Genomic DNA, 22,970 nt, shown 5'->3' on the forward strand with positions numbered 1-22,970 from the left:
GTGTGTGTGTGTTGAGAGAGAATATTAAGGGGAGAGCACTTTCCAAACATAATGAATTTAAGCATACACAAAGAAGTGTGTGTGTGTGTGTGTGTGTGTGTGTGTTGAGAGAGAATATTAAGGGGAGAGCACTTTCCAAACATAATGAATTTAAGCCAGAAGAGTACGTGACAGAAAGGTCTGTGTGATCGCTTATTCACGTATCCCTGCAAACATGGTACCAGTATTCTGTGGGTACTTCTTGAGCTAAAACGCTACTAGCAGGACCAGGCAGCTTAAATTCGTGGATATGCAGGAAATTAAGAGGATTCGTTGATAGAGAATAAAAGAGACTGGAGGAAGAATAGCAGGGTGGAGATTTGTGGATCAGATGAAGTTACTATGTCAAGAACAGCATAAGACTTTCCAGAAGAGCAAAGGCCTGAAGACAATCAAGAGCTTGGTATGTCCACAAAATCCTCCATTTGTTTGGTCTTAGTGGACATCCGAAGAGAAGGTGAGCTGGGCGGATCCCGGATCACAGAAGACATCATAGGTCAAGACACGGTGATCCACTGAGGATTTGACCCCAGGAAAAATATGGAAAGTTTTTAATTAAGAGAGTGATAAAATTCTGTTGAGTAAGGGCTCCTGTGAGATACTTAAAGGGTGAATGTTAGTAGGCTGCTGGATATTTGAACCTGTGGCTCACAGTAGAATTTTGAACTGGAAATGGAGTTGGGAGCTTTTGGCTCTAGATGATTTAGAGTCCAAGGAATGGACTACCCGATGAGAGAGGCTGGATGGATAGATTCTCAGCTCCTTGAAGCTCAATATTCAGCAAGTTGGTCGTGGAATTAAATTGGGTGACAGAGACAGAAGAGGAAGGGCTGTTATACAAAGGAGAGATTGGTTACAGGTATTGACTAGTATTTAGCTCAACTAAGTAGCATAGAGTTGATACAGACTCATACTGGTCCTCTAAGACAGAGTAGGATTAGCTCCATGGGGTTTCTCAGACTAAATCTTTACAGAAGTAAGTAGCTTCATATTTCCTCTGAGGGGTGGCTTTGAATTGCCAACCCCGGTGGTTACCCAACTTTAAAAAAAAATCATTTTATTGGGGGCTAGTACAGCTCTTATCACAACCCATCCATCCATCCAACCATTGTGTCAAGCACATTTGTATACATGTTGCCATCATCATTTTCAAAACATTTTCTTTCTACTTGAGCCCTTGCTATCTGCTCACTTCCCCCCTCCCCCACTCTCCCTCCCTCATGAATCCTTGATAATTTATAAAATTTTTTTGACATGTCTTACACTGACCACTGTCTCCCTTCACCCACTTTTCTGTTGTCCATCCCCTGGGAGGAGGTTATATGTCGATCATTGTGATGGTTCCTCCTTTCTCCCCCGCACTTTCCTTTTACCCTTCTAGTATCCCTTCTCTCATTATTGGTCCTGAGGGGTTAATTTGTCCTGGAATCCCTGAGTTTCCAGCTCTTATCTGTACCCGTGTACATGCTCTGATAGCTGGACTTGTAAGGCAGAATTGGGGTCATAATAGTGGGGGGGGGGGAGAGGAAGCATTAAAGAACTAGAGGAAAGCTGTATGTTTCATCAGTGCTATTCTGCACCCTGACTGGCTCATCTCTTCCTTATGTGACCCTTCTGTAAAGGGATGTCCAGTTGTCTACAGATGGGCTTTGGGTCTCCACTCTGTACTCCCCCTCATTCACATTGATATTATTTTTTGTTCTGAGTCTTTGATGCCTGATCCCATGGGCAACTCATGATCACACAGGCTGGTGTGCTTCTTCCATGTGGGCTTTGTTGCTTCACAGCTAGATGGCTGCTTGTTTCTCTTTAAGCCCTTAAAACCCTAGATGCTATATCTTTTGATAGCCTGGCATCATCAGCTTTCTTCACCACATTTGCTTATGTACCCATTTTGTCTTTAGTGATCTTGTCGGGAAGGTGAACATCACAGAACACTGGGTTATTAGAAACAAGTGTTCTTGCATTGAGGGAGTACTTGAGTAAAGGCTCATTGTCCATCTGCTACCTTAATACTTAACATATAAATATATGTACATAGATCTATTCCCCTATTGCTGTATATAAATATATTTTCATATGTACATGCCTGTATTTAAACCTCTACAAATGTCCTTTGCCTCCTAGTTATTTCCTCTATTTTCTTTTACTTTCCTCTTGTTCCATTATCATGTTCAGCCTTCATTTGGGTTTCAGTAATTGCTCTCGGCTACATTGTCCTTGATCAAGTCCCACCAGGCATCCTATGCCCTCCTTGTCATTGATTTTAAATCACTTGTTATTCCCTAATCATGATATCACCAGGAATCCTGCAAGATTGTAAAAGAGTGAATAAAATGAAGAACAAAAACTGATCAATGGTTGTTACCCTGAAGAATATTGGTGATCAGAGAGATAACCTTGGATAACTTTGATCAGAGACATGTCAATAGAATGAGTTCAGGGGTTGATGGTAGATGAAGTGGGAAAAAATTATTCATTGCTCTTTAGAGCTTAAAAAAAATCTAGAAATGGAATAGTCTGCACTACTCTTTGCTTATTAAATTATTTGTATTAAGCAAATTCTGTGTGTATTGGTTTCTTGTAGCTTCTGTAACAAATAGTCTAAAATCACAGACATTTATTCACTCATTGGTCTGGCGACCAGAAGTTGGGAATTAATTTCACTGGGATAAACTCAAGGTGTCAGTAACCGTGGACACCCTCTGAAGAAGGCTCTTGGGAGGATTAGTCTCTGGCTTCTCCCGTCTTCCAGTCCCTGGCTTTTCTTGGTCATGGCCACATCACTCCAATCACTGACATTATGGCCACATTGCTTTTCCTCTCTTCTGGTCTGTCCAATCCTTTCGGTCTCTCTGGTACAAGGATATGTATAACTATTGGTTTTAATCCAGGAGAATCTTTTCATCTCAACTTGCTGAACTTAACCACAGCTGCAAACAATCTACTTCCATTTAAGGCAACATTGACAGGCTCCAGACCCCACACCAACTCATTAATTTACTTCTCAGAGCCTTAAGTAAGATGCAGGCTATTGGTGATTTTTAAGCTTGTCACTTAAATAATATATATAATCCTATAATCCTTCCTATAGCTTCAAATCTTCATAACTGGACCAATGTTAATGAGAGTTGTCGGAATTTCTTTTTGCTTTGATCCATCATCAATACTCATGGAAGCAATAGTCAAGAGATTATAAGACACGTTGCATGTGAAATTTAGACACTGGATAAGGAAGACCTCAATGATTTTATGCATTTGAATTGTGGTGCTGGGTAAGAATATTGAACGTACCATGGACTGCCAAAAGGACAAGCAAATCTCTCTTGGACGAAGTATGGACAGAATGCTCCTTAGAGGTAAGGAAGGCTGGCAAGACTCACGGATTTTAGACATGTTGTCAGAAGAGACTGGACCCTGGAGAAACCCATCATGCTTGGTAAAACGGAGACATTGAGAAAAAGGAAGCCCCTCCAGGAGATGGGTTGCTGGCTGTAATAACAGGTTCGGTTGTAAGCACGGCCCAGGACCCTGCGATGCTTCCTTCTGTTGCTCAGAGCGTCACCAGGGGTCAGAAGAGGCTCGAGGATACCTCACAACAATATAGTTCAAAAGCGCCTACTCAAATATTTCTACTTCATCTTCCTTTTGAGATAGAGAAGCCATGTGTATGAAATTCCGGTTCATATTTGACACAATACATGAATGGAATTTTCTTATTACATTGCCACTGTTGAGTGCCAAGATCAGCGATGTATGAGGGAGGGAGTCTAGGAGTGGTAAAGAGTTGACTGAAATGGTACCTGAATCTGAAAGGTTAGAGGTTAGAGGCCACCCGGAAGCACATTGGAAAAATGCCTGTCGATCTACTTGCAAAACATTGGCCATTGAAACCCCTATGAAGCTTTTCCTCGGTTCGGCCCAATCATACATCAGGTTGCCTTCAGTCAGAATCAACAGGGAGACGACTGGAACTCGTATTGTAAAGACTGAAGGAGACATCTAATCTGAGGGGCTTCAAAAAACCCCTGGAAAAAACAGAATGAAAAATAACAGAAATTTTCCTTGAACTTTTCGAAATCCTCTCATGTAGTGTTACCACTCGGTTGCTCTTCATGGCCCTAAATAAATGCCTATAAACATCATTTGATATGTGTTAGTAAATTATGCTTAGCATATAAGTAAGTTCATAATCAATTATATGTGTATGTCAATAAAGAAAAGCATAAATTATACACATGTATCAATAGAACCACTCAAAGGTCTTAAGTTCAGAACTGCATGTGAACCCTGACATATCGAGCCTCTACTCCCAGTTTCGGATAAAGATACCCACCTTGTCCATTTCCGTCATGCCATCTGCCTGAAGGGGACTTTGCACTGCCCGCAGAAGGCCTTTCCAAGAATCTCCTCCTTTGAGCCCCCCCTCTTGGTGTTTCTTTTTGACTCAATGAAAGGCTTCCATGCCTCTACTTTCAAGTAGGAAGTCAGAGTTGAAACCAAATTGCTGACAACTTGCCCAGATTGGAGCCCCTCTTCTTCGACTCTCCCTCCTGCCCTCCCCCACAATTTTAGGGACACAAGAAGACAACTGAACACCCCTGTCTCTGGTCCTTCTTTCAGTAACATGCAGCTTTTCCTACAACAAAGACTGATGTTCAAACAATCGTCTTTTATGTATGGGTTCTTATTAAAAAAATTCACTCACATCACTGGCTTTGTTTCAACAACAACAACCCAAACCCAAAACACAACAGCCTGTTTTTGAGAAATAATTCTGTAATGTAAGTGAAATCCACTAACAGTCAAATGCACTCCTTTATCTCCAGGCCTCTCATTGCTACAAGGATTTCCCAATTTTTAAGGAAGTGCTTGCTGACAACATGATACAAATACATCAGAGCCCTTTGCGTAGCTCCAGGTGCGTAATCAGGTACTCATTGTCATTGCTGTCACCCTCTCTGCATGCCTCTGAGACACAGGCTGTATAAATGACTAGCATGAAGTCTCCTTTCCCCAAACGATTGCCTTTGAGAACTGTTTTGAAGGGGAAGGCTCTCAGATTGAAGCAGAGCAACAAGCGGAGAAAAAGCCAAAGCCCAAATGACTGTTTTTGAGTCCCAGCTCCACCATGTATTTATTAACTGCAGGACTTAGGGTCATTCATTGAATTCTTCTGGGTTTCCATTGTTCTCATCTCTAATATGATTCCAAAAAAGAAAACCATTGCCTTTGCGTGGAGCTCAGCCCCTGACTTCCCAGGCTGTGACTCCAGCCCATTGCCTCCTCTTCCTTTCACAGAGGTGCCGATAGGCTCAAAGGGCTGGTCTTCTTGTTAGCAGCCAAGCGCTGTAACCACTGTGTCATCCGGGCTCCTTTAAAATGACACCAAAGATGATTCCATGGAGATACATAATCTACCAGCTCCTTTACTAAAAAATGCATTTGGCATCGAAAGCGCACTTCCCTACACAGATGATCAATCCACTCAGAATTGTAGTAAAACTCATGGTTATGAAGGGCCAGTTTAGGGGTAAGTGGTACACTCCCTCGAATATTATGTAAGTTTGCTCTCAGTTGGGAATGATGTAACAATTGTTCACCACCATCAATTTCCCTAGCTGCACAGTGCACACCTGCTCTAACGTACCCACAAACTCGGCTTACGGACACACTGAGAAACAGGTTTCCTTTCTTAACCTGTGTACTACTCTCTTGATTTTCATTCTCGGATGGTTCAAACCAGGCATCCACTGAGGAGAGCAACTGGGAGCGGTGCCTACCTCCAAGACATTGACCCAAAATTGTCCTGGCCCACAGTTCCCCAACACACCTTCTCACTGAAAGCAAAACTATTTTCTAGCATCTGATTAGCTTCAAAATGATCTGCTTTCACTGTAGCCCAAGCAACCAAGTAGAGGGAGGCCAGTTTAGGTCCTGTACCAACACTTACACCATCAAGCCTGTCATCAGATCAAACGTACTCACCACTGGATGGAGCGGCGCTCCCGGAAACATAAATTGCATCTGCTGGGCGAGCATCGCGGCTGCCGTTTTTTGCTGGATCAAGTTGTTTCTTCCATTAATTTCTAGCTGAGTTTTTAAATGTGTCGGAGGGTGAAGATACTTGCAGTTCTCTCTTGAACAGCGGCCCTGAAAAAGGAGTACGTTGGCTTTAGAATGTTGTAAGCAGCTTGCAACTCCAATGTCAACCGCTTAGCAGTTGCCTCATATGCAATAGGCAGGGTCTCAATGTGACCTGCCAAGAAGAGTCCTTGAACTTGCTGTACCCTGGTTTGTGTGTGCTGTCAAAACACGGATTTGTGTAGGGGTTGAGGACATCCCTTAATTGTCCCCGTTATTAAGGAAAAGGCACTGGAGGTCTAGCAGTGGACCTTTATTTATAATGTGTGCTTAGAGGCAAGCTAATCATCAGCAACTGGTTTCTCCCCGCAGGCCCCACGGCCAGTGCCTCACTTCTGATGTGATGTTGCTACAGAGTTAGAGTATCTGTGACTGATTTATGAGGTTACATTTTGGACACACAAGTTGGCAAAGTGAAAACAACACAAAACAAAGCAAAACACCCGACTAATTAGGCAACAAGCGTACATAAACTAGACCTGAGCAGTGACTGTTTCTGCTCACCATAATTTTCAAGTTTCCCATTCTAGCAATTTGAGAGAAAAACGTTTGGGTGAATAATGTAATTTCTGAGAGGAAAGGAAAACAAACAAAAAAAAGAATCGCGAACTACGTTAACCAGTCTGGGTATGATTATTCTCTAAAGAATTAGTTCATTTGCAGCCAAGAAAAGAGAATATGGGTTTGTTTACCAGACGTAAAAATAATTTTCAAAAGCAAGCTTGGTGGATTTGTGGAAACACATTTGTTTATTAGCATCCTCTGCCTCAACAGCTGGAGCTCTGGCTCGGCCTCCCATTAATTTCAGCTGCACTTTGGGGAGCGCAGGCTCCGTCTCTAGAGGGTGACTCTTTCCCCAGCTCCCAGAAGGACGGCAGACATGGTCCTGACGCTAGTCCTGGGAGCCAGTGCTGACCAAAAAAAACAAGATCAGATTTCTGTTTTTGCGCTACCTGTAAATCTTGCCCTGATGATTAGATCCGTCCATCCATCCATCCATCCATCCATCCATCCATCCATCCATCCATCCTCACTGCCATCAAGCCCATGCTGATTCTTAGCAACCCTAAAGGACCAGCTAGAACTGCCCCTGTGTGCTTCTGAGATTGTAACTCATGACGGGAGTAGAAATCCGAGCCTTCCTCCTGCAGAGTGGTGGATGGTTCTGAACTAGTGATCTTTCAGTTAGAACCCAACAAGTAACTACAATACCAATTTTATTACAATTTATGCTGTGTAGGGCCATCTACTGAAAAACACAGTTAATGTTTCTGATAGTCTCGGCAGAATTTGCACGGTTTGTCTATAAAATCGCCTCCATTCCAGGAATATCCCAATCAAGGAGAATGATAAGAATCAAGCCTGAGAGGAATAACATTGATTAAAATAAGTAACCAGAGACGATCCACATACAGGAAACCCGTGTTGATTCTCAAGACGAAGAAGCTGCTAAGTAACCGTAGTACATACGTGGCAGAATAATGGAGCAGAGGTATTGGAATTCCATGGCCATTAAAACACATGCTTGGGGTGAGAATAAATGCAATTTTGGCCAAGAAAAAAATTCAGAATCAGGTCGGTGTGAGAAAGAAAAAGAGCATAATTGGAAATTGTGATTTTCTAATGGCTTATTTTAAAACAAGCAATTTTTAGACTACTTTTTTCTAGCATGCTCCTAATTGAAAATGTCCATTTGAATCTTTAGAAGCAAAAAAGAAAACAGAAATTAATTAGGAGATTATGGAAGGAGATGGCAAGAGGAGAGCTTTGCCCGTAGGAATTGGAAACAGACAACTATAGTGCATTCTGTTGGGAAGAGCAAAGGATGGGCAATGAGCTCAAATGTGCTCGTTTACTAAGTCTCTTTGTATGTATTGCTGTTGCTAGGTGCAGTTGGGCTGATTCGTACTCATCTGTCCCACATGACAGAGGACAAAAAACTGTTCTAGCCTGTGATCATTATGCGCAGAAGCCCTGGTGGTGCTGTGGGCTAAGCATTGCACTGCATACCCCAAACTCAATAGAATTCAAACCCACTGGGCACTCCTTCGGAGAGGCTGAGGCTGTCTGCTCTGGTGAAGAGTCTCAGTCTCAGGAAGCTTATGCAGAGTTGCCACCAGTCGGACTGGACTCAAGAGCAGTGGGTTTGGGCTGTGTTTTGGAATTTTTCTGGGAGCTGACTGACACATCTTTCTTTCATGGACCCATTGGGTAGGTTTGACCTACTGATCAAACCAATCAGTCATCAGCTGAAAGCTTAACCTCTGAGCCACCAGCCTGCCTCGCGGCTTGCATGACTGGAAGGTCATTTGATTTGTGACTTTGTATGGTGGAAGCATTGCTCTGCAAACTGAAAAGGCCGTTTAGGGGGAGCCCAATTCAGGTGGAGAGCCTGGGTGGTTCCCTGACATACTGTCCTTGACCCAGACCCAGCTGTGGGGGTCCAAGCAGCGACCTTAATGACAGAGGCTGGTGGGATGAGCTCCCAGGGTACAGGGACACACTGTCTGTGATCCTGACAGCATTGCCCTGGGAAAGGCATGGGAGGACCTCTCAGATTCCCGGCATTCCACATGCCTGATACAACTTCCTGAGATCCTGATGTCATGGCAGAAGCGCCTGCCCTGGAGTGATGGTCCACAAGCCTGTCCTGTCCTGGAACCTGTCCTAGAGAAGCTGTTCAAACTGGTGGGGAAGCGGCAGCCTTTGGCGCCAGACTCCTTGGACACAAAATCCAGCTCTGCTCTTCTTGCCGCAAGACTGGGTAAAGAGACATTCCCTGTGCCTCCCCAGCTGCCACCCCTCATCAGTTTCTGGTGAGGATGAAAAGAGGAATGCTTATGGAGTAGCGACAAGGGTTCCTGGCACATAATACAAACTCAATCACTCCACACAAACCCACCATCACTGACTCTATTCTAACCTCTGGAGTTGACCTCATTTCTGTCCCTTCCCTCAGAATGGCTGGTGGGTTTGAATCCCTGACTTGGAAGTTCACAGTCCAATGCCTAACCCAACATGCCACCAGGGCTCCTTAATACATTCAGCAAGTAGTAGTAGTATAATGAATACTTTATCTGTATAGTAGACAAAAATAGTACTGTTTTTGATGATAGCTGCTATTGATTGGGACCCCAAATTATGGTGACTGTACAATGGAAAGGGATGCTCTCAGCCCGGTGTCATCTCCATGACTGGGTGGGGACGTGGTAACTGTGACCCATAGGTTTCTCATTGACAGAGTTTTGGAAGTAGATCACCAGGCTTTTCTTCCTCGTACATCTGGAATTCTGTAAAAGTCTGTAAAAACAGAGCCACTGCTATTGAGTTGTTCCCACATCATTGCCTCCCTCCAGGACAGAGCAGAATTGCCACTTTAGGATTCTGATGCTGTAAATCTTGGGCAGAAGGAGAGTGGCTGGTGGCTTTGAACCTCTGACCTCATCGTGTCACACAAAACACAAGCTTCTAGGAATAGACAGAAGGTAGCTGCGCTTTACACTAATTGTCTGGGATGAAACACAACTGTTGCGCACCAGAAAGTTGGAGATGTGCATCCATTCACATCCACTAAGGGATGCCTCCGAAGAAAAGGCTAGTGGCTTACTTCTGGAAAACTCCCCATTGAAAACACTTTGGACCGCAGTCCTACTCTGACACACAAGGGGCTGCGATGAGTTAGCTTCAACTTAATGGCAATTGGTCAATAAAAATAACAGGCTCTGGAGATTATTCCTTAAGGAGCCCTGGTGGCATAGGAGTTGGGACGCTAACTGCAAGGTCAGCAGTTTGAAAACATCAGCTGCTCCATGGGAGAAAGACTGGCTTTCTACTCCCATGAAGAGTTACAGTCTCGGCAATCCCCAGGGACTACACTGTCCAAGGGATTGCTGGGAGTTGGCATCGACTCAGTGGTTGTGCGTCAGACAGACTATTCCTGGAGTGATTGTTTGAACTGCTTCTCCAAGCCAGGGTCCCCTACTTACTGATTTTTCTCTATCACTATACTCCATTCTGAGACCCAGGGGTGCTAACCACAATGTTGGCGGTTCCAACTCACAGAGTGCCTCTGTAGTTCGAGCTGCTTCTGTACAGATTACGGCCCAGGAAACTCTCTGGGGCAGTTGTATTCTGCCCCCTGGGGCCACTTAATCAGAATCCACACGCAAGCACCCAGCCATGTTCACCATAGCATTTTGCTTTCTGACCTGTCTCGCACCCTCTTCAACTCTCTGCTAGTCTTGTGCTCGCACTCAGTGGCCGCTTCGGGAATATTCTCTTCAAAAGCACCTGCGATGTGTTTCACTTTGATAGCTCCTCAGCTGAGACTTGCCAGGGTGTCTCATCATGGCATGACTAACTGGGGTGTGAAACAGCTTTAGACTCAAGTGGGGAAAGCAAACCCTGGACTCCGGCTGGGATCTCATGACAGAAATGGGTACGTGAACTGTGTCTGTGTGTGTCCTCTGTGGGCTTTATGGTGTAAATGAACATATGCAAAACATACCCTTACCTATATGAGGCAGTTTAAAAAGTTTGTGAACAAATGGTATTAAAAGATCATGGAATTTTCCCATGAACTTTTGTAGTCTCTCTCTCTCTCTCTCTCTCTCTCTATATATATATATATATATATATATATACACACAGTGAACCCTCGTTTATCGCGGTTAATCAGTTCTAGACCCGACCGTGATAAATGAAATTCCGCGAAGTAGGATTCCTTATTTGTAAATCAAATATTTTCGTAGTTAGAGCATAGAGGACATGAAAAAACACCCTTTAGTCACCATTACAGTCGTATTACCCAATTTATTAAACGAAAAAGGGAAAATACAGTAAAACATTTTGGACATTACAATGATCATTTCTTATTTATTATATTAGTTATGGCATCAAGCATGTACAGTATGAGCCAATCAGTGGCAGTAATGACAGAGCATGCGCTGTTACGCAAAAACCGCGATAGAGTGAAGCCGCGGAAGTCGAAGCGCTAAGTGGCGAGGGTTCACTGTATATATATATATATGGTGTTTACTACTGTATACACTAAGTATACTAGTGATCCTCAGAGTACACTACTAAGAAGCCCTGGTGGCATAATGGTTATGGGTTGGGTTGCCATCCACAAGATCCACAGTTTGAAACTACCAGCTACTCCCTGTGAGAAAGACGGGCCATTCTACTCCTGTAAACAGCTATAGTCTTAGAAACTCATAGGGGCAGTTCTACTCTGTCTTATAGGGTCACTATGAGTCAGATTCAACTCAGTGGCAGTGAATTTTTGGTTTTGTATAACTAGCACTTAGCACGAAGGATCTCAATACTTAACACCTTGCTGCCAGTGAATTTGTGTTTGGGGTTTAACCTTTCCTATCAAAGAATATGGAAAATACCATGGCTTGCCCAAAGGGCAAACAGGTCCGTCTTGGAAGACATACAGCCAGAGTGTTCCTTAAAGCAAGGATGGCAAGGATTAGTATTACATCCTTTGGAAATGTTGTCAGGATAGACCAGCGCCCAGACATGGACATCACATTTGGGAAAGCGAAGGGGCGGTGAAAGAGAGGACGTCCCTCAATGAGATGGACTGACATCGTGGCTGCCACATGGGTTCAGGCATAGGACCGACTGGGAGAATGGTGCAGGACCTTGCAATATTACATTATGCTGTACATAGGGTGGCTATGGGTCAGAATTGACACGTGGTACCTAACAACAGCAATAACCAAAACCAAGCTCCCTGTCATTGAGTCAGTGCTGGGCTGCTGAACTCCAGGTCAGTAGTTTGAAATCGCCAGTGGCTCGTTGGGGGGAATATGAGACTTTTTATTCCCGTAAAGAGTTAGTCTTGAAAACTCCAGAACAGTGTAGAACTGCTTCTGTGAGTTTCTGAGACTGTGGCTCTTCATGGGATTAGAAAACCTCTTCTTTCTCCCTCAGAGTGGCTGGTGGTTTTGAACTGCTGACCTTGTAGTTAGCAGCCCAACACGTGTCAAATGCTTCCGAGTCTTAACCTGTCTAGATTTGCATTTAGGGCAACTCCTTATCCAGGGAGGACTAAGAACGCCTTGGGGCCATCTGTGGTACTTTTTGAGTAGATTCTCCAGATTCATCTAGTAATTTATCATTATGCTAATGCAGCTTCCCTATTATGTAAAGCACTGCTGCTGTGTGCTATTGAGACCTAATTTTGTGGCCCTTTTAAACAGGCAAAACATAAAAATTAATAAACGAGGAGAGGCAAATTAGGTCGATTGTTCATAGTTTGCCATTTCAAAGCATAGCTGAAGATCTTTCTTGTTTTAAAATGAAGTCAGGTTGCCTGGGTAGTTGCAATTCCTTGGACTTCTCAAGGTTGTGATTGGGGAAAGCTGTGTTTCAGTTTGATTAAGGCCAAACCTGACTTTATTGGTTAGGATTATCCATTCTATTAACTTTGTGTGTTAACGGAAAATGTGCCCATTTAAGAAAAAGAAACAAACAAACAAAACCCAGGAAGGCTCAAAATAGTCCCTCTGTTCTCTAGAGATTCAAGGAAACTGACTTCCAGGCACCAAATGCTTGACTTTAAAAATATGTGATTTAATGAGATAATAATTGCCTTCAGAGTCTCAGGGGTGGGTTGGTTTTATGTGGACCAGGATTTTTATATCAACAGAACACAGAAAACTCTAGTAGATGTTTGGCTTCACCAGGTCTACATTTTCTAATGCCAGGTTTCTAATTGTGGGTACCTTTAGGGATCAAAGGAGATCTATAAGGTATTAACATCACAGCATTAGGATTGTTCTTGGTGGGAAAGGGACCTTTCCAGGCTCCTTCCAATACCCCTCTCAGAGTGCACAGTCTTCATACAAGGACACTGGGGTATGATGTTAAATGAGGAGCCCTGGTAGCATAGTGGTTACACATTGGGCTGCTGAACTCCAGGTCAGCAGTTTGAAATCACCAGTGGCTCGTTGGGGGGAATATGAGACTTTTTATTCCCATAAAGAGTTACAGTCTTGAAAACCCTCAGGGGTAGTTCTACCCTGTCCTACAGGGCAGCAATGAGTCAAAATCAATGTGATGACAGTGAGTTTGAGGTTTGTTTTTAGTTTTTCTTTTTGGAGAGCCCTTTCTACGGACCCCTGGTGCCACTAGGGGTTAGGCATTGGGCTGCTAACCTTCAGGTTAGTGCACTGCGGGGAGAAAGACGAGGCTGTCTGCGCCTGTAAAGATTTGCAGCCTCAGAAACCCTAGACAGGGCCACTATGAGTAGCCTCAATGGTAGGAGCACCCTGTTTCCCCACAAATAAGACAGTCTCTTATATTAATTTTTGCTCCTAAAGATGCACTAGGTCTTATTTTCAGGAGATGCCTTATTTTTCCATGAAGAAGAGTACGGAACACATTTATTGTTTATTTTATTAAAAGAGACCTCGCGCTTCCTGTCTGCTCCGGCTGCACTACGGCCAACAGTGAGCTGCACGGCAGCACCCACCGCCACGGTCCAGAGTTACGGTAGCTGGGGGCGGGCTTATTTTGGGGGAGGCCTTATTTTCGGGGAGGTCTTATTTTCGGGAGTGCCTTATATTTCAGCGAGAGGCAAAACTGTAAGTAGGTCTTATTTTCAAGGGATGTCTGACTTTCGGGGAAACAGGGTAGGTGGGGAGCCCTTTCTATGTGGCATGCTTCTGTGATATAAAAGGGAGAGTTTAAGCACAGTGTGATCAGTGTTGATGGAGGGAGTACGCCGGGCGCCGCATAAACACCCTTCAGGAGGTCTACACCACTCAGTCACCTGAGTAGGAGCATCTCTTCCAGGAAGAGACACTGAACATTCAAGCCAAGATCCAGGTGGGAGGGTGGAAGAGGGTACGAGCTAGCAACTTGAAGAACTCAAACAAAGCCAGGGAAGTGGGAGGGACCTGGCACTTGGTTCTCTGGTTTCACTTTGGCAACTGTTCTGAGAGAGAAACTCCTGAAGAGGCTGATCAAAGCCTTCTGCACACAGGGCCCGGCACAAAGCAAATGTTCAGTAGATATGGGCTGCTACTTTAAATTGCAGCTGTATTTGCCATTTTTTTAAATCGTTTTGTTAGGGGCTCATATGACTCTTATCACAAACCATACATACATCAATTGTGTAAAGCACATGTGTACATTCCTTGGCCTCATCATTCTCAAAACATTTGCTCTCCACTTAAGCCCCTGGCATTGGGTCCTCATTTTTCCCCTCCCTCCCCGCTCCCACCTCCCTCATGAGCCCTTGATCATTTATAAATTATTATTTTGTCATATCTTGCCCTGTCCGATGTCTCCCTTCACTTTTCTGTGGTCCGTCCCCCAGGGAGGAGGTCATATATAGTTCCTTGTAATTGGTTCCCTCTTTCCAACCCACTCTCCCTCTACCCTCCCAGTATCGCCACTCACACCACTGGTCCTGAAGGGATCATCCGCCCTGGATTCCCTGTGTTTCCAGTTCCTATCTGTACCAGTGTACCTCCTCTGGTCTAGCCAGACTTGCAAGGTAAAATTCGGATCATGATAGTGGGGCGGGTAGGAAGCATTTAGGAACTAAAGGAAAGTTGTATTTTTCATCGTTGCTACCTCGCACACTGACTGGCTCGTCTCCTCCCCGAGACCCCTCTGCAAGGGGATCTCCAGTGGCCTACAAATGGGCTTTGGGTCTCCACTCCACACTCCCCCCATCATTCACTATGGTAAGATTTTTTTGTTCTGACGATGCCTTTGTATTTGCCATTTTTATTGAGAATGGACCCAGCAGAACATCCACCAATGTAACAAGTTCGACAGGACCACATCAGTGGCCCTGACTCCCTTCTTCCAGTTGTGCCAGCATTTTCACCCTCCTTTCCCAGACTGGCCCGCCCCTGTTGGCATAAACTCAAAGCCCAATTCTTTGAGAGCTGTTGCCAGCTGGATCACATAGAGATATTTCTTCAAAGAGTACAATGCTCCAGGCAAGTAGTCTTTACTAGATCAACTCAACTACTGCTTGATTTTAAGAAGAATTCAGGGGATATTTTGATGAAGTTTAAAGATTATTTCAGGACAGTCATTTCTAGGGTGTCTTCTTAGCTCCTATATTGAATATGAGCAGTCTCTAACAATTCAGGTGACTTTTTGTTGTTGTTCTTATAGTCAGTTATATGTTTGGATTTTGTTTTCTAATGTAAAAACTATCCAAAGGCACAAGACCTTCTTATTGTAGTCTTTTCGCCATCAACATTTGAAATGCTCTCTGGTGAATCAGCTCCCAGCACTGAGGGCTTTCTGGAATCATCCTTCAAGCTTGACAAGGGGGCTGACATGTTGTGGGCATGCACCTGCATAGCTGTGCCATTTATTAAGAGACCAAACATTCTTTAGGAAAAAAGCCACTGTCTCAAATCCACCAAGTATCTTCTCCATTTCTCCAGCCACTTTAGCCCTTCCACTGACCACCCCCCACCCCAGCCCTAAAGCCCAGTCACCGACGAGGTAAACTTGGTACCTCAGAGGCTCCTTGAGACTCAGGCTGGTGGTGCATTGCTATCCACGGTGGGCCCCACTGGGAATTACCTATTCCTCAGTATTTTGAACATCGCACTTGATTATAAAAATGCACGCGTGGACAAAGCCAGGTTGCCCTGGCTCCTGGGGATTAACTGGGAGGGCTTCCTGGAGGAGGTGGGAGAAGAGGCAGGCAAGTTTGGAAGAAGAAGGGAGCATAAGAAGGAAGATGATGGAAAAACAGAAAGCACTTTTTAAAACTTTGGCGATGGAAGCTTTTGAGAGGGCAATCATTTTGAGTAACGGGAGGGAACAAAATTCCTTGATGGCTGGTTTAGGTTATTTGGTAGTGTGGAACTGCCCTGCAACTGAACTGCCACCGAGGAAGCTGAGCTTTGTTCAGAAATAAAACAGCAGGGGCAGGTGCAAGTGTGGGAGATGCTGCAGCTTGCATGCCCATTTATTTCCTTGGGTGTGGGTGGCTGGGTGCATAGACAGAGCAGAAGGTCGCATGGGAGAGGTGTGGTGATTCTTGCCTGGTCTTGAGCAGATTCGTTGACAAAGTCAACAGGCTCATACTGACAAATTCAATATGCAGAATGTGCTCAATGCCAGGCCTGAGGACAGCACCATAATCAAGATCCAAAGTTATGTCCCTCCCCATGATAAAAATGCCCAAGATATGCAAGACCATACCTATCCAATGCAGGCAGTTTTTAGGTGTGTTCTATATATCACACTTTCTTCATCGTCATGAAACCGAACGAAACAGAAACGAAACCCACTGTCATTGAATCCAGCTGACCCATGGAGACCACGTGGTACAGAGAACTGGGCTCTATGGGGTTTCTTAGCTATAGGTTACACATTGGGCTGATAAACAGGATGTTAGCAGTCTGAAACTACCAGCCACTCCATGGGAAAAAGAGGAGGCTTTCTACTCCCATAAAGAGTTAGAGTCTCAGAAACCCTGACCTATAGTGTCGCCGCGAGTCAGCATTGACTTGATGGTAGTGAGAGAGAGAATCTTTATGGATTACCAGGTCTTTCTTCCTCCATGGCACTGGGTGGATTCAAACCACTAGCCTTCTGGTTAGAAGCTGAGAGCAAATCATCTTCACCTTAAGCCCTTATAAGTAGTACTGTTAAAATCCCTATTGTGTAGATGATGAAATAATCACAGAGAAGGCAACTTACTTCCCAAGTCATCCAGCTAGTACATGGCAGAGTTAGGTACCAATCCGTGCTGTGGTAGTTCTATAATCTGGTGTCAATTTGGGACTTGAGAGGATTAAGAGTGAAGGGGTGGACTCTACTCTGTCCATCGGGTCATAACCAATGAGGCCTCTGTGTGGGCATGGCCTTGTCTTGAGGAGTCTGGGAACTGTTGGATTTCCTCCTTGGAGGTGGAAGACACCTATCTCTCTCTGCTCACTCCCTTTGAGACACTCTACTGACAAGACTCAAGACTCACCCCCTTAGAGACGCTCTACTGACAAGACACATGGCGCTATGCCCTGGGAGCTGGAGAAGCCACATGGCCCCACCGTGATGCAATCAGACTGCTGGAGCCAGAGAAGCCATGTAGACACCCCTGCCAGCACTTAGATGCTTACAACGTCACTGGATCCACAACACTTCCAACCCACTGGCCTGTGATCCTCCTGCATTCCGTGTCATTGCATGCATTTTGTGAGTCTGAAGAGGACTTTATAGACTGGTATCAGACATATGGGCTAATATCAGACTTGTGGACTTGATCTGGACTGGGCTGGGGTGTTTTCTCAATATTCAACTGTTCTTGTATCTAAACTCTTTCTTACACACATATTTGAGTGCCCCTGGATTTGTTTCTCTGGTCTACCCAGACTCACACACACACACACACACACACACACACACACACACACACCCAGGCTGACCACCAGGCAAAACTCACAATGTAGTGAAATATTCCCATCTCATCTTAAAAAGCATTCCCAATGTGTATTCTCTGATGAAAATTTTACACATACTGCTCTAACACATTTCCCAAATTAAAAGCTATATAAACTGAGAGTCAGGGGGCTTAAACGGCTCTTCCGAAGCTCCAGTAACACTCAACTCTGGTGCCCTGTTTTGAAAAAAGTGCTTTTCCCACTGCCCCTTAACCAGCAAAGGATGCTTCAGGGGAACACAATTTTTGGCTCAGCACATGATGGGCCTGTTGCAAAGAGAGCGGTTCAGAATGAGATAAAATTATTCAATAAATCAGAGGTTCCAAATATGCCATTTTGATGTGGTTTAAATGGAAGAGAACAGGATTCTTTGGGGAAGGGTTAGAGAGGTGTCTAGACCTTATATGGAAAACATGTCAAGGAGCAATAGCCTTACACTTTTATATGTTTGCTTAATAACAGTTTCTATTATTTGGTAGCACTACTTGTTGACTTACCCTTGTAAAAGCGATGGGTGTACAACATTGTAAACGTACTAAATCGATCTCTTTAGTTAAGTAGCTAATGCTACGTTATGTCATGTCTACTCAATTAACAACAACAGAGAACAACAACCACGGAATGGCTGGGCTATGTGGTAAGGAGCTTTAAGGAGGTAATGCTGGTGGGCCCTGCCGGATTTCTGGATAAAGTATTTTCCCCTGATCTTGGATGCTGTATCAAAAGAACATTATAAGTTCTGTGAATGTGTCTTCTAATTTTTTGCCTGAATAAGGTCTCATGATATCCTTGGCTAATCAAAAATAAACTACAACTCCCAAATCCATGAGAAGCACAATGACTTTCCACAAATGAAACTAGTCAGCCTAAATATTATCCAATATTTCATATGGAAGATTTAATAGGAGAGATTTATATTAGCAAGAGAGAAAATGTTTCACTAAAGAACTCATTAGTAATGCATAAAGGCCTACTGGGTCTCTGAAGATCCATTTTCAAAGAGAAGAGTTGAGATAATTTTTGTTTCCTGATTACAGAGAATTACGTGATACAAATTGTCCTTGATATTGCTTCCTCCCCCCAACTACCAGGACCCCACTTCTGCCTTGCAGATCTGGCTAGACCAGATGATGCACAGCGGTACAGATGGGAATTGGAAACTCAGGGAATCTAGGAGAGATGAACCACTCAGGACCAGGGATGACAGTGGCGATACCAGGAGGGAAGGGGGGTGTAGGAAGGGGGAATTGATCACAGAGAGCTACATATAACCCCCTCCTCTCTGGGGGATGGGCAACAGAGGGGTAGGTGAAGGGAGACGCCGGGCAGTGTAATATAAGATATAATAATAATTTATAAATTATCAAGGGTGCATGGGGGAGGGGGGCAGAGGAAGGGAGGGGGGAGGGGGGGAAAAGGAAAATGAGCTGATTCCGGGAACCCAAGAGGCAAGCGAATTTTGGGAATGATGAGGGCAACAAATGTATAGATGTGCTGTACACAATTGATCTATGTATTGTGATGAATTGTATGAGCCCCAATAAATTGATTTTTTTTAAAAAATTTTTTTAAATTTCACGGAAGGGGGAAAACTTATTCAGTCAAGCAAGAGGGAAGGCAGAGAAAATGTATACATTTAGCCAGAATTTTGAAGTTGCTGTTACAAAGGTGGGCAAGCTTTTTTGTAGTCTCTCTCATCCAAAGGCCACTTCTATGGGCACCTATGGGCACAATGAGGACCAGTGCCAGGGCAGGGACAAGAGAACAGGCCTGCTCTTCAGTACAGTCTCCTGGTATCCTGCACTTCCCACCCCTTCAGTCATTCATTCTGTCTCATCTGCTTGAACCTTACCATGCTGCCGAGCTATCGTTGGGACCTGGCTACCAGGACCAGAGGCCACTAACTAGGGTCAATCCTGCTCCCAGGGGACCCCAGGTGTGACGAAGTCAAACTGTGCTCCGTAAGGTTCCCAGTGGCCAGTCTTTTGGAAAGTAGATCATGAGGCTTTTCTTTCCAAGTGCCTCTGGGTGGACTCAAACTGGCAACCTCTTGTTCAGCAGAAGAGCATTTACTTGTTGCAACACTCAGGGGCTCGAGGCCTGGGGAGAACTCGGCTCTTCCCCAGCTTCCCGACACAACTTGAACTGAGGCTGGAGATTTGTGGAATGGAGATCTGCTACGGTTGATGCTGACTCGTTACCCCTCTTTGGACAACCACCCCGCTGCTTCGTCGTCTGAAGCTGTTACTTTCTGTCTGCCTGCCTCCTGGATTCGGTCAACAGCTGCGTGTCCCGGTTCTTATGTTAGAAAGTCTCAGAGGACTGCTCTCTTTGTTCTGAGATCCAGAGATGAACACCGTAAGGATCTTTCTAAGATTACAGCTTAGCTTGCCTTCGCATCCTACCCTCAGGCTGCGGCCCTGTGGGCTGCTGCCGCCAACTCACAGACAGCCCCAAAGTCCATTAACCTGAACTTGGCCTGGCTGGGGCCCATTTCCAGTAGACATCCCACTCACTTTCCTCAGAGTTCCTACACTAGCTCTCTCTGCACAATATAACAGAGTGGATGGGACCTTGACCTACCACACCTGGGCTCGTAGGCAGCATCTGTACCTACATCTCTTTGACTCAGTGGGCAGATCCAACCCTAAACTACAGGTTAGGTTCCAGGTCAGATCAAGTCAAATGCTGGACGAGTCTAATAGCTTTTTCTTATTTGTTTGGTAAGTATGGCCATAGGGTAATAATTTTGGCAATATTTATTGAATGTAAATGTAAAAACTCACTGCTATGGAGTCAAGGCTGACTCAAAGGGACCTGATGGGACAAGGTAGAAATTCCCCTGTGGGTTCCCAAGACTATAACTCTTTACAGGAGTAGAAAGCCCGATCTTTCTCCCAAGGAGCACCTGGTGGTTTCAAACTGCTGACCTTGGGGTTAGCAGCCCAGCACATAGCCACTATGCCACCAGGGCTCCAATGTAATATAAATAACTATGGATGATGATGACCATAAGGGAGCCACTGTGTGGCTCAAATGCTTAAACCTTGGGTTACTAATCATTGGCAGGTGGAATCCACCCAGAGGTGCCAACCAAGAAAGGCCTGGCGACCTACTAAGGAGCACAGTTCAACTTGACACACATATGGATCACTAGGAGTCAAATCAAGTCAATGGCAACTGGTTTCCTTGACTATTACTATTGAACACCCACAGCCACCAAGTTGATTCTGACCCACCATGGCCCTCTACAGGGTTTCTGAGACCATAAATCTTTACGGAAGAGGAAAGCCTCCTCTTTCTCTAAGGAGCGTATTTACACGGCTGACTTGAAGCTAGGACCCCAAGCCTAGCCCATATCACCACAGGGCTCCTTCATTATTGGATGACGTTGTTGCTGGGTGCCATCAAGTAGGTGCTAAATCATTGTGACTCTCTTTACAATGAAGGGAGCATGGCTTATGCTATCCATACATGTGCTAGGTACCCTGTACAGTGTTCCACATAGAAATCCGACAAACGATGAGGGTGGGATGAATAACATCTCCATGTTTTTGATGAGAGGCCTGAAGCCAAAGCAGGGGAACAATTGTGTCCTGGCGTGTACAAGTAGCAAGAAGTAGAATCCGCATTTGAATCCAGGCAGTGTGATGATTGAGCTTTTAATCACTTTCCTCCTTTCTCATGTTCACATGAGAGCAAAATGGCACTTCTAGAATGCAAGGGAAGTGCCAAGGACAGTGGTAAGGGCAGTAAAGGGCCAATCTCATTAGTTTTCAAAACAAGCCTCTCGGGTAGGTGCTTTCATTACAGCAAGACATTAGGTTAGGTGAGACACAGAGAGGTAAAGGTAACTTGCCCCAAATCACACAGCTCATAAGTAGACCCCAAAGATGAACTGTTCTATCTGACTTCAAAATCACCACACTATATTCAGACAAAACTTGAGTTCTACCATCTGCCTGGCGCTGTGTTTGGCCCATATGGACACAAGGATGAGAAGCACATCACTCCTGTCTCTGAACAACTCTATGAGGCCCAGGTCTGTAATGCATATGCATGAGGAGGAGGGGCCCCTGCTAAGTGTACTACCCTGTTTCCCCGAAAATAAGACAGTGTCTTATATTAATTTTTGCTCCCAAAGATGCGCTACGTCTTATTTCCAGGGGATGTCTTATTTTTTCGTGAAGAAGAATACGGTACACATTTATTGCTGAACAACAAAAAAGGAAATTTATTACCTGTATACGGTATGTAGTTGTCATCACAAACCACCATAACCAGACAAACTGTGAATGCTACAGTATCAAGAATTTCTTGTTACTCCTGCCCTGCAAGACTCACTGTCTAATTGTAAGTCAGCCAGACTCCGTCAGGGCAGAGCGAGCAGCAGGGGACAGCTTGTCCTGGTGGCTGCGCCGGCTCTCTGATTAAAAGAGACCTCATACTTCCTGTCTGCTCCGGCTGCGCTGCGGCCAACAGTGAACTGCGCTGCAGAGCCCACTGCTAAGGTCCAGAGTCCAGAGTTACGGTAGCTTCGGGGGGGCCTTATTATCAGGGAGGCCTTATTTTCGGGAAGGTCTTATTTTGGGGGGGATGCCTTATATTTCAGCGAGAGGCAAAACTGTAAGCAGGTCTTATTTTCAGGGGCTGTCTTACTTTCGGGGAAACACAGTAGGTAAGTCTAATGTAACCAGAAGGATCTCTGTGATGTTTCATCCGTCATGCATTTTTACAAATCCAATTATAGTAAGTTGGAATATTTTATAAATATAGTTTAATTTTAATAAATCAAACGAATAACTGAACATTAACAACCAAAGTAGGCCACATGCAGCGTATCTCTACCTATCAGGTCAGAAGGGGGCGACCCAAAAAGTCTCAGGGCCTTCCTGGTTCAAGGACATCACGTTTCAGTATGGGGAAGTGAAGGTCCTGGATTTCAGCTGACAAAGGGAGCATACGTATATAAAACTATCGTTGATTAATGATACACAATGTCTTAGGCTTTGCTTATTGAAAAGGCCTATAACCCGGGATGAGGGGGGGTTAATAGAGGAATCGAAAACTCTTCCTCCTTCAGATGGCTTTGCTGGATCCACCTACCCCACCTGGACCCCTCTCAAACTTGCCTATATGCGATCCTTAATTGGGATGTACAGTTCTCAGCTCTCTTCATGAGACAAGTACAGTGAACCCTCGTTTATCGCGGTTAATTGGTTCTAGACCCTACCGTGATAAATGAAATTCCGTGAAGTAGGATTCCTTATTTGTAAATCAAATATTTTCGTAGTTAGAGCATAGAGGACATGAAAAAACACCCTTTAGTCACCATTACACTCGTATTGC

General features: G+C 44.5%; 1 protein-coding gene across 6 annotated transcripts in view; it reads right to left on the reverse strand.

The window, feature by feature from the left end:
* The window catches only part of MBNL2 (muscleblind like splicing regulator 2), a 219,990-nt gene that overhangs the window by 64,079 nt on the left and 132,941 nt on the right, over positions 1–22,970 (reverse strand). For all 6 annotated transcript variants that reach the window (XM_004714049.2, XM_045289079.1, XM_045289082.1 and 3 more), the window contains exon 3: positions 6,028–6,192. In XM_004714049.2, coding sequence (XP_004714106.1) covers positions 6,028–6,192 — 165 coding nt within the window. The remainder of the gene's footprint in view (positions 1–6,027; positions 6,193–22,970) is intronic.

This window comes from Echinops telfairi, unplaced genomic scaffold (assembly GCF_000313985.2).
Source record: "Echinops telfairi isolate 266 unplaced genomic scaffold, ASM31398v2 ScPeMD7_24;HRSCAF=84, whole genome shotgun sequence".
In the NCBI taxonomy this organism is placed as follows: domain Eukaryota; kingdom Metazoa; phylum Chordata; class Mammalia; order Afrosoricida; family Tenrecidae; genus Echinops; species Echinops telfairi.